Source organism: Puntigrus tetrazona, chromosome 23 (assembly GCF_018831695.1).
Source record: "Puntigrus tetrazona isolate hp1 chromosome 23, ASM1883169v1, whole genome shotgun sequence".
In the NCBI taxonomy this organism is placed as follows: domain Eukaryota; kingdom Metazoa; phylum Chordata; class Actinopteri; order Cypriniformes; family Cyprinidae; genus Puntigrus; species Puntigrus tetrazona.
In genome coordinates this window covers 1,383,396-1,395,313 of record NC_056721.1, presented here as the reverse complement: position 1 = coordinate 1,395,313, position 11,918 = coordinate 1,383,396, and the positions used below count along the sequence as shown (strand labels likewise).

Here is an 11,918-nt window from a genome sequence, read left to right as displayed (position 1 = left end):
ACATATATATATATAGAGAGAGAGAGAGAGATACACACACATATGTAGATAAATGAGAAAAGCATATAAGTTTTAATTATAAATCGTGAACTAACTACATTTAAAAGTGCTAAAATGATTTTTTTTTATGAATGAATGTGATCACAGGGAGATTTTTTCCAAGATGAACACAAGCCAATACGCATATACGTGCCATAATATATGAAGAGAGACCTCACAATAATTAAACTCATTAAAACATGCTTGCTTTGCACCCACCATCTTCACTGAAAAACTTTTCCACAGGCAGAACAAGTTGGTTTATTTCCTCTAATTCTTCATTACTGATTTCTGGGTAGGGAAAGACTTCAGTCTAAAAGACGTAAATATATATACACTTTTAATGTACAGTAACAAAGCAGTCCTATTTAAACCACCCACTTTAATTACTATAAATAGTATGAACGTGCATTATTGTCGCTATCATATAAGAATATAAGAGTCCTTGACCTTGCTCAAGTGGTTTCACATTTTAATAGGTACGTCAGTTATGTACACAAAATAAAGCAACAAATTATTCTGTGGTTTGTTGACATTACCTTGTTTACTTTGCCCAAGAACAGATCTTTGGCATATGCCAAACTCCTCGCGCTGGAGCTAATGCAGCGTCGCGACTGAAAGTGATGCACACCTTTTTGCGCGACTCGTGCGGCAAACAAATTTCTCCCAAGTTTGACCGATCTCGACAAAACAGTAAGTTTGTTCAGGTTCATCTTCAACGCAGATACTCACCCCAACCACCCCAGGACTGACTGAAACACCTTTCACCTATTTTCGTCGCTCATTGATGACGACACGACTCCGCTCGGCTGCAGTTCCCCTCGTGTCCTGCAGAGGTCACCGTTTAGCTGCACTACACAAATGATTCATTTCAATGCAGAGTGAATACGTCGATCGTCGATTCTCTCTGGTCTCTGATTTCATCACAGTCTTTGCTCGGATTTAGGTGAATTTCTGGCTTCACATATCACTGAAATAACAGTAACGAGCAGCTCGGCGGGTCTCTTTCCTTCCAGTCCTTCTCTGGGCAGCGACGCAGCCGTTAGTGTTGCCAATGAGGATTTAACCCTCAAAGCTGCTCTATTTATAGCCTACAGCAGGCCAGACAGACACAGACAAAAAGGGCACGGAGTCTGTCTCTTTCTCACCACCTGTCTATAGGTCACATGCATAAAAAAGAGTTTATTCAGTCACTCACAACTTATGCGTTGTGCATTTTATTTACGGAAACACAAATCTCGAGGATTTCACCTTTAAGATTACTGTTGGGGTTGGTGAGATTTTTGAACATTTTTCAAATAAGTCTCTTACGCTTTCCAAGGCTGTTTTTGATTCAAAAACACAGTACACAACAGTAATATTGCAAAATATCATTACAACGTAACTTAACCCTTTTCTACTGTAATAAATCTTAAGACTAATTTATTCCTTTGATGGCAAAGCTGAATTGCCAGCATCATTACTCCATTCTTCATTGTCACATGATCCTTCAGAAATAATTATAATATGCCGATGTTACTTAATAAGTAATGGTGAAAACGGCTCAATATTTTTCCAAAGAATTAAAAAGTATAGCATTTATTTGGAATAGATATACTTTGTTGTCCCTTTTTAATATATATATTTTTTGTCCTTGCAGAAATAAGAAGAACCTTACTGACATTTGGACATTATTTAGTATATTTTTTAAAGCATTTGGCTCCTAATTCTGACCTCACGAATGGATGCCAGTGCATAAAGGAGGATGTAATGACCTTGAGTTTGACATCCACAAATATAAAGATGCTAATAAACCAGTTCATCAAAGCTCATGAAAAGAAGTTATTCACAAAACGCTTTAGTTTGATCACTATTAAACGAAATGTATGAATTAAAAAAATGTCAAGAGTGATAAAGACTGTTGCAAGAATTCTGAGAACCAGCAAACCTTTCATAAAGCCAGGTACGCAATGACCTAGCTGACTCAAATGTACCAGTAATTCAGTTTGGAGAGTTTTGAAGGCCATTTCTTATGGTTCATATATAACTACAATGTATTCATAAATGCATTTTGAGATTCACAGAAGACTCTAAAGACTTGGAAACATTTACTTCAACATAGTGCGTGCTTAAATAGAGAACAATACAAGTTAGAATTTTACGGTATATTGTTTTATTTCATGTTCTCAACATGGTCACAGTTATAGTTAAACATCAATAGGGTCTCATCATCTACTTAGAAACAGAATGCATATTAAAACCATCCTCTCTTTGTTTGGTAATTAAAAAAATGAAATGTATGAGTGGACGCACATGAAAGGCGATGAGAGTTATGTAACAGTCGGCTTATTAAAGAAGATCCTATGACAAATTCGAAAGTACATTTGGTAGCAGAAGCAGTGTCATGTTAATATGAGTCTCTTTAAGGTGAAAAAGGACTACACCGTCAATGCGATGGCTGAGCGAAAAACAAAAAAGTATTATACAGACTATGTACACGTCAACCCAACCCCCTACCCTTACACTTTCCCTTTATCATCCATATTAGATTTATATACGATATGCTTTTTTTTTTCTATTTTCTCACATTGGTTCGTGATATATACAGCGACACAGGCTTTTTACAGAAAAGAAAAAATGAAGTGTAATGAGTGATATACATGCCGAAATGCAGTGGCACAGCATAAAATGTAACAGCAAGCCAACATCACTTTAAAAAAAAAAACCCAAAACAATCAAACAAACAAAAGATGAGAGAAAAAAAAAGTAGTAAAAAGAAAGCACATTTCTTCATTTTTAAATAAGCTCACATTTCAACCAGAGGTGCTAGGCATCAGCTGCATGCAAAGCTTTGTGACGTTTTGACTTGACCGTCCAGTACTGTACTGTACAAAGCTGAAGCACCACGATACATTTACAATACACTGCACTGAAATCCATAAAAAAACATTCAACACAAAGGTGAAAAACCTAAAAAAAAAAAAACAGAAAGAAAGACAGAAAAACAAAAAACGAAAGAGACATTTTCTTGACAGTTGTGGTGGTATGTATAGTCAGAAATTGCTTCGGGTGATCGCATCTGTACACAGAGAAGGGTTGTCCTAATCTGATTAATGCTGTACTGTACAAATTACTGGCCTCAGTGCATTTTGGGAACAAGCCAGGTTATGATAATGACATAAACACAGATTTATGCTCTATTATCTGTAAGCTTCTATTATTATTTTTATTATTATTATACGAATGTGCCCCGGCGGCACTTCATTACAATTAGGCTACCAGCTAATATTTTCCTTTATCAACTATTTGACGTTCAGTGTTCGATTTTTGAAAAAGCCCAGATAAACAATAAACAGATGTCTCCTAATTAAATCTATTTCGGTACGAAACAGGATAAAGACATTTCGAATGAAGAGAAGTCTACAGATTTTAATATGTTCATCATCATCATCATCATCACTCATTTAACAACGGTCAACTGTAACACTGATAATATCTCTGGAAATATGCAATATCTAGAGAATATTTTGTACAATATACATGCAAGAGTACTTTAGTTGACATTCCTGACTGAAGGTTGCAGGTAAAACAGAGACCAGGGAGAACGAGATGTCGGTGGGGGGCGAGAAATAATATAGGGTTTGACGTATGATATTGGAAATATGATAACAGAAACGACAAACAAAACGAGCAACCAGCCAACTGGCTGAATTTACAAAACTGAAACATACATATTGCACATGATTAATTAATAAAAAAAGAAAGAAAGTCAGAGAAAAAAGAAAAAAAAACGCACAGCAAATGTGCTGACACTGGTCTTGTATAAGAGAGCGAGCTCATTTCAGCCATGGATTCTGTACATTAAGTGATTATTTACAAAGACAAGTGCTGTTCAGAAGCTCTGTACTTGAGTTAAAAGAGCATCAACACACGAAACTATTACATCGAATCACAGCTCCGTCACCATTTACCTACTTACAGTATAAAACAAGTCAAAAATTGAACCGAGAAAGGGGATATGTGTGAAAAAACATGTCCAAATCCGTTCATTCGACCGACCCACTGCTACATATTATATGCAGTTTACATTACATTAGATTACATTACATTAGCTGTGTTTCTGAGCAAGTGAAAGGCATTCTCACAGGAGGACAGAAGAATATGTATCAAATCTACTTCATTTCCACACAGAAGAGGGCACACGCTCAGCCTGCTGAGAAAAATCAACATCTCTGCACAAACTAACTCTTGAAATATGGGGAGAGAATTCCATCAGCTCTGGCTTTCCTCCGACCCAAGCACGACCCCTAATGTTAGACGACAAAATAGCCTTCTCCAACCACACCGGCTTTACCATAAACATCTTCAAATGTACATTTATTTCATATTGATTTATTCATCTCTAAAAAAATAGTTAAAAAAATAAAACCATGTTGCAGCAGTGGCCGGGACTGAAGAGTCGAGGCCGTGGAGGATCCATCCATGAGCTCCCCTGTTCCGCCCTCACCCTTCCCACAGTCCCTGTGATTGGTTTGCGCTACGTAGATCCCGAAGGAGGCGGAGCCAACACAAGCCGGAGATTCCGGGAGAGTCCAAGGCAACCAATAATTTCCATGTTATTCAACTGGCCACCTACCGAGTTCAGTATCAGTGAAAACTAGTAACTCCTACGTCGAGAGTACACAGAGAATACTGAGATTTTGAGATCTGAGGCGTCGGATCATTTTTGTCCTATAACAATAATAATAATAGCTGCTAATATTATTATTATTATTTTACAAAATACTATATGCACGACATACACAAAGCAAATCTTTTTTCGTTTTCTTTCTTTTTCTTTTTTTTTTTTTTGGAATAATTGGCACGTTATAGTCCCCTAACTATATCACAGAAATGTGTGGTCTACAGCTACATTAAATACTGGAACACCGCTCGTTGTGACCGACTCAAACCGTACTTTAGTTTCTGCAAACTAACAAGCAGGCTATTTGATAATGCATTTAGGTAATTAAGTACAAGAAAACAGTTGCCACGGTCTTTTGCGCATGCTCTTGCTTCACCGCCTGAAAGTCGAGAGGACTGAGGGTCTCTAAAATCGAGCCTAAAAGAAGCAGCAGCAGCTTTATCTGGGGCTCTACAGCTTGAGCGATGACTGGTAAGAACTGATGATTTGAGTTCTAGCCGCCCCAAAAGAGAAGGCCGGTGCTACACAGTGTGGCTCCCCCTTCCAGAGGAAACGGGTGCTGGATGAGTTGAAACGTGAGTCATGGTGCCCTTTTGTTCGTGTCCTTGTAGGCAGCGACAATCCATTGCACGTCACAATCTAAAGAGAGGCCCAACGGTCACCCCGCCAAAAACAGTCCCAATTCCCTAGCGGAAAGAGTTCAAGGAAGGGCTCAAACCACAGTGCTGATGCCGCTGTGTTTGGGCTTGGTGCTGCTGGCCGCCGGAGGAGGAGCCGGCGGCTGGCTGTGGTGGTGAGGTGCATGCTGGGAGTGGGAGGGGTGCGAGGGGTGTGGCCCGTGGCTGTGGGGGCCATGCGAGTGGCTGTGAGAGGACGAGGGGCCGGGCGGGGGGTGGTACTGGTGGGGCGGGTGTTGAATGTGCGCTGGGGGGTGGTAGTGATGATGGTGGTGGTACGGAGGAGGATTCTGCATGTGGCAAAACTGAGCGTGGTGGGGGTGCATCTGGGCTTGGGTCTCGGTGACGCCCTCGCGGGCCGTGTGGTGCAGGTTGGTAGGATGCGGGGTGTGAGAAATGAGTGTCGGGTGGGAGGGGTGCGAGGGCTGGGGAGGCAGAGAGGGCGACTTGCCCCGCTTGGTGCCGAACAGAGAGCCCAGGAGAGAAGAGGAGTTGGGGATGGACTGCTGACGAGAGGGGCAGTCGCGGCTGGAAGTGGCTCGACGCCGTATGTGGGGGCTGCTAATGATGGACCCCTGCAGGAGGACGAGGGAGAGAGAGAATGGAAAGTTAAACACAAGGTTTTTCAGCATGCTTGATGGGTCAACAGCACACGTTCATTTGGCCTAAATTAAATGTGTAATCATTAGGGTTGGGAATCAATTTTTCTGTTTTCAAAAATAAAACAAAAAACAGAAATGTTCATGACATTTGGTTTTATTAACAGGTTCTCGGTGAACTTATTTACCATGAATAAACCATAAATGATTAAAAAGACTCCCAGTCATGTAAGGAACGAGTTGTGAACTCATGAGTTGGTTTGAATCAGTCTAGTGGCTCAATGAATGAATCATTTGATTCTTGAACTTAAGTCATTATTATTTTCAAATCAAAAAGAAGCATAAAAGAAAGACTTCATAAAGCAATGTGTAGTTATAAACATATTCAGAACAAAGCTGTGTCATATGAAATCTTTAGTAATAAAACGCAAGTTTTTTTGTATATATGTTAAGTTAAAAAAAAACACAAGTGAAAAATGATTTTAACAAATTCTATTTGTTTCACCTCCCTAATAATGACATATTCCATATATTTTAAATAATACACAATATACAGTTGTCAACATTTGAAGTGGATCAAAAACATTCAAGTTGTCCTAAACATAAAACTAAAATGTGCTCTTTTCTTAGGGAAACTTTGCTATTTTTTTTATCCACTTCAAATGTTGACTACTGTATATTTTGTATTATTTAAAATATATGGAATATGTAATTATTAGGGAGGTGAAACAAAAAGAATTTATTTTTATCCACTTCAAATGTTGACTATTATATACTCTACCATTCAAAAGTTTGGGGTTGGTACGATTTTTTATTTAAATGTTTTTCAGAAAGAAGTCTCTTCCACACACAGAGGCTGCATTTACTGAAGCAAAACACAAAAGCTGCATAAATAAAATGTTCAAATTTTATTGCAATCGAAAAGAACCGTTTTCTGTATTAATATTGTATTTTAAAATGTAATTTATTCTTGTGATGAATTTTCCATTACTCATTGTCACATTTTTGTGAAAACCATGATTCTTTTTTCTGTTCTTTTTATTCAGGACTCTTTTATGAAAAAAAGAACAGCATTTTATTTTAAACAGAAGTCTGTTATAACATTTTACATGCATCCTTGCATTTCTTTAATAGCCTTTCTTTAATAGCATTTCTCTAGCCAAACTTTTGAACGGTAGTAGTGGAATACCTACCAAAAGGAAATGCAAATTTAATACCCAATATAGTATCACATAAAAGTAAATAATTCCATTTATGTCAGTATTATAAAACAAGGACACAGCACTCAAGCAAGACATCATGACCATCCATCAGCAGTTAATGCATTTATAAAAGACTGAAGTAAATCCCTGAAAGCCATGCATCACATGCAAAAGCTGAAACAGGCAAGATTGAGTTAGTGAGCCTTTAGTAATGTTAAAGCAAGCATATGGGCTTATCCTGCATTCCAGGATGGGTCGCCAAACAAACTGGCAAATATGATACCCTATACAGACGTAATGGGTGAGATTCCAAATCCAGTCTATTAAAGCAACACCTTTGCTAAACTCCCTCATGTTTATTATGCTTATTCGCACACAGATGGGAAATTATTTCAAGGCATTCCGAGGGGTAAAAGGTGCTTAGGGCTGCAAAGGAAGAGGCCAAGTGGTTGGAGATTGGTGAGGAAATGAAGACTTGCACATTTTGAAGTGCTCAGGTGCAACATTCAATTGTTCACTTGCAACGGCCAAGTGAAACATGCCATCAGGAATCAAATCGAAACCATTTACAAAATAAAAAGACACAAAGCCCACGGTACGTGACTTGGGATGTTTGCATTAGTTGAGTCATGCTGACTAAGTTGGACCGTGGAGATGTTATGATATGTGATGAGAGCCACGGGGGCAGAATTCCCCGTCATTCCACATAAGCTCCACAGGAACAGGCAGCCCATGCATGCAGGGTGGCCTACTTAGTCCAAAAACAACACCACACACACACAGACAGTGGAAACTACTGAGCAAAGAAGCAACCAAAAAGAAAAGATGGCGGACAGACCAGAGAAACAAATGAAGCAAAGTTGCAGTTTCAAAATGCAACATTGTCACACAGAATAGCGGCCTGTTGTAGGTTCTTGCGTCCTATATCACGGTACTTACTTCCATATTGCTGTCTAGAGATCCTGCACTGCTGCGGCGCCCCCGCTTGCCTGAGCGAGACATGCAATATGATAGATTAGAGCACGCTCGAACAGTCAGATATATAGAGGCGTGAGTAGAGGCATATATATCCTGCCTGCCTACAGGGGCGCTATTGAGACACGAAGCAAGCAGCCGTTGTCCGGAAAGGGAGGGAGGGTAGAGCCAGGTGGGTCAGGAGCTTTTAAAGGGCCAAAGGATGAGGGTATACTGGTCCTAAGATCGCTAAGCATAAAGCTACATCTTCAACATCTTCAAGAGTCTTAAGCAAATTGGGGTTTGATGACTACGAACTGAAATCCCTACACAAGATCGTAGCAGCAACTGAACAAAAACAAGCAAAATCATTTCTGATGTATGGACAAATACAAATGTGGCAGCCTAGACTGGCGTTATGAAACCTTTGTCAATTTTCTAAATAATATAAAGAACTGAATGATTGAATGTCAGTGTTAGGTGAGTTATTAACTGCTATACGAGTAGTTTCGTCTTTAAAAATATATATTTGCTGAAAATATAGATGAGTCTGCTTTTGCATTGGAACAGGTTTGGAGAAGTTTAGCATTACATCACTTGCCCAAATGACAAGCAATCCACACGTCCATTATTTAACATCTATGCTTTTTAAGAAAGTACACAGTATGAGTACAAGTTTGTTAAGAAAAAAATTAATGATTGAAGTCAAGTTACGTGCTATTATATAAAACATTATTAATCCTTAATAATGTTTTTGCCAGTGAAAAAGCCCAAAATCATTCCACATCAAAATCCACTGAAAGTTTAGAATGGTTTTTACCTATAAATGGTTCTTGGTGGTTGCATATTTCTCTCTTGATTCAGACAAGATGGCTTTTTTCACTAGAGTCTCTAATTGCGACGGCACCCATTCCCTGCAGAGTGAGCAAGTGATGTAATGCTACATTTCTCCAAATCTGTTCCGATGAAGAACAAACTTCTCTATATCCTACATAGTCAATTTCCAGCAAGTTTTTATTTTTGGGTGAACTGTTTCTTTAATGCAATAATTAAAGCACACTGCGCACATTTTCAGAGCTGTTTTCACTGTAGAGGACCGCTGGAATGGGATATTAACTGCTTTGCCAGACATCTCTCTAGTTCACATGTGTCGTGACTCCTGCTGTCAGGCTCAGCAGCCAGCTTGGTGGAGTGCAATTCACACTTATGGAGCGTGACTGTGCTGTTAAATGTTTGTTCTAACAGAGAAAGCATGTGGGGTCACACTATCCATTTTATTTCTGTGTAGTGACTGCCATGTTTAGGGCTCAAAATGACCCGCTAGATAGGGTGAGAAGATATCACAGCTTGTGAATTGTGTGAAGGTTCAATTATAGAGTGGGAAAAAACAACTAATTTGGAAGATAATGTTTGTCAGGATGCATCTAGCTTCATTAGCCACGGCAAAGGACATTCATAATAGGGCTGGGTGACAGGTTATTACTATTCAGATTTTTTTCAGCATTTATATTAGACATATTACAATTATATTACATTTCAAACAAAATAAAGCTGACTATAAAATATAGACAGATAGCTTAATATATATATAGCCTGATATTTGCTAAAAGTGTTATTTTAGTATTACTTTTACACAATAAAAACATTTATTACTATATATAATTTATTTTTTTTTCAAATTTTTTGTAGACAATGCAACACTTGTGTACATTTATTAAATATTTATATTTCATTTAAGCTATATTTAAATTTAGTACTGAAAACTAATATTTCTATATTTCTTTAGTTAATAACACTGGTAAAGATTTAGTGAAAACAATCAAAGCATGATTTTGCATAGTAGACAAGGACCTCAAAACTAGTCCAATGACAAAGACTCTAGGAATACTAACAGTTAAATAAAAGCACATTAAACAATTAAAATAACCATGGCAATACAATCTGTGAATATGTTACTCATCACCCAGCTCTAATAGACACAAAACTGAGGCTTCACCAATAGTTGTGGACAAACACCAATTTAGAAGCAAGCATTCAGCGCTCTACTTTGGCAAGAGGCGAAGTATTGTTTGGACAAGACTGTAAAAAAAGAATCATCGTTTGTGACAGATAAGGCCAGAAATACATGGCATGTCTCGTGTGGGTCTACACACTCACCTGCATCTGAAAGGTCACGTAAGGAGCTGCTGAGGGCACTTCTCTTCAGGCCTTCACCCATGGCATAGCTGTCATCCAGGCTGGTGCGACTCAGATTGCCGTTTCCTGTCTCTTTCTTCAGCCCCGAGCTCTGGGAAATGCTGGGACGTACCACACCTTTCTGCTTTTCCAGTTCGGCTGCATAAAAAGAAGTCGGCTTCAATGATCATGTCATTTCACACACATTTCACTTCTTTTAGGCACATTAGACATGGTTTGCTGTGTGAAAAACCAGCACACTGCTCAAGCCGCTTATGGCTTTCTTTCTTCTGTGGACTATCGTGGTCACTCCTTTTAAAATAACGTATTATAAGAGAGGCTTACACTCTATTCTGTACTTCTCCATCTCCTGCACCTCTGCGATGGACTCCCGCAGGTCATCTGTGAACTTTTTGCGGTCTTGCGGGTTGGGGGCGTTGAAGTTAATGAGAACCTTAATGTCTGCGCCTGGAAGAGCTGAAGTGAGACGCACTCCATTGGGGTAATCTGAAAAGCAGCAGCGGGAGAGAAATATTTACAGACTGGTGGATCATGACAGCACTCAGACGTGCCCTTTTCAGAGGGACGCACTGATCAATATTCTCACATTTCGCAATGGCGTATGACAGATATTTTAATCTTTGGGTGAGAAAATCCATCGTAATACACAATACTCTGAGAATTAATTTGTTTTCAATCAAAAGCAGAAGTATTTTATGACCTTTAACACCAGGTTTTATGTTTTCCTGTAAAGTGAAAAGCCTGGTTTTTACTCAACATGCTAGCACGATCAAACTGTACTAACAAGGTAAACGACATGGGGTCAGAAGGGCTTTGACCCTTCACTGAGGGTACTTACACTGGTTTTCAAAAAGAAGCACCTGCATCCCGTATAGAGAAAAGGACTGCCTGAAGCTGTACGTCACCGAATTCTTCTTCTTCTGGAAAATCTTAGTGACCTGAATTGAAAGAATGTCACATTAGGACCCCATCTGTTCCTAATTATCCTTGGCTCTATTCTTTGAGCATTTGGAAAAGCTGAGTAACACTTTCTGATCATGGACACATGACGTACACAATTGCTGACCTAGAATTGGACTAAAAGTGTCTTGCTGACCATTACGCAACCATAACAACAAGAACATAACAACATAACAAAAAAAGGTTATGATATAAGTCTGCTCGGCCTCATTTTGGCATCATTCTGTTGCATCATGGGCGAAGATGTGTGTGCTTTCTTACCACTAAAAGGTCATTGAATAGGAAGATTTCTCTCTGATGGAGACCCAGTTTCTGAGGTTTGTTAGGGTCTGGCACTTCAAACAGCCTGCAGTAACATACCAGCCTGCGATGTGGTAGAGACAGGACCTGTGTGTGAGACACAAATATTGATTTATTGAATATTGATTGATTTATTGAATATATACCACGCAAGCGTATGATTTGCTATTGCTGCTGTATATAGTACATATACTGTACAGAGTGTGTATATTTGCTGACTGAATAAAATAAGAAGATGACTTCAATGTACTACAAGAGACTGCTGCATAAAATACTGTATCCCAAAATGCAATGTGCAGTAAGATCTGTGTGTATATATATATATATA

General features: G+C 38.8%; 1 protein-coding gene across 1 annotated transcript in view; it reads right to left on the bottom strand.

Annotated features, from left to right (window-relative positions):
- Window positions 1–2,168: 2,168 nt before the first annotated feature.
- Window positions 2,169–11,918, bottom strand: part of LOC122328894 (IQ motif and SEC7 domain-containing protein 1-like) — a 14,634-nt gene continuing 4,884 nt past the window's right edge. The window contains exons 8-13 of the mRNA XM_043224955.1: window positions 11,552–11,683; window positions 11,169–11,268; window positions 10,655–10,816; window positions 10,292–10,468; window positions 8,120–8,169; window positions 2,169–5,954 (exon numbers count right to left, since the gene is read on the bottom strand). Of these exons, the coding sequence (XP_043080890.1) occupies window positions 5,415–5,954; window positions 8,120–8,169; window positions 10,292–10,468; window positions 10,655–10,816; window positions 11,169–11,268; window positions 11,552–11,683 (1,161 nt within the window). The 3' untranslated portion in view covers window positions 2,169–5,414. The remainder of the gene's footprint in view (window positions 5,955–8,119; window positions 8,170–10,291; window positions 10,469–10,654; window positions 10,817–11,168; window positions 11,269–11,551; window positions 11,684–11,918) is intronic.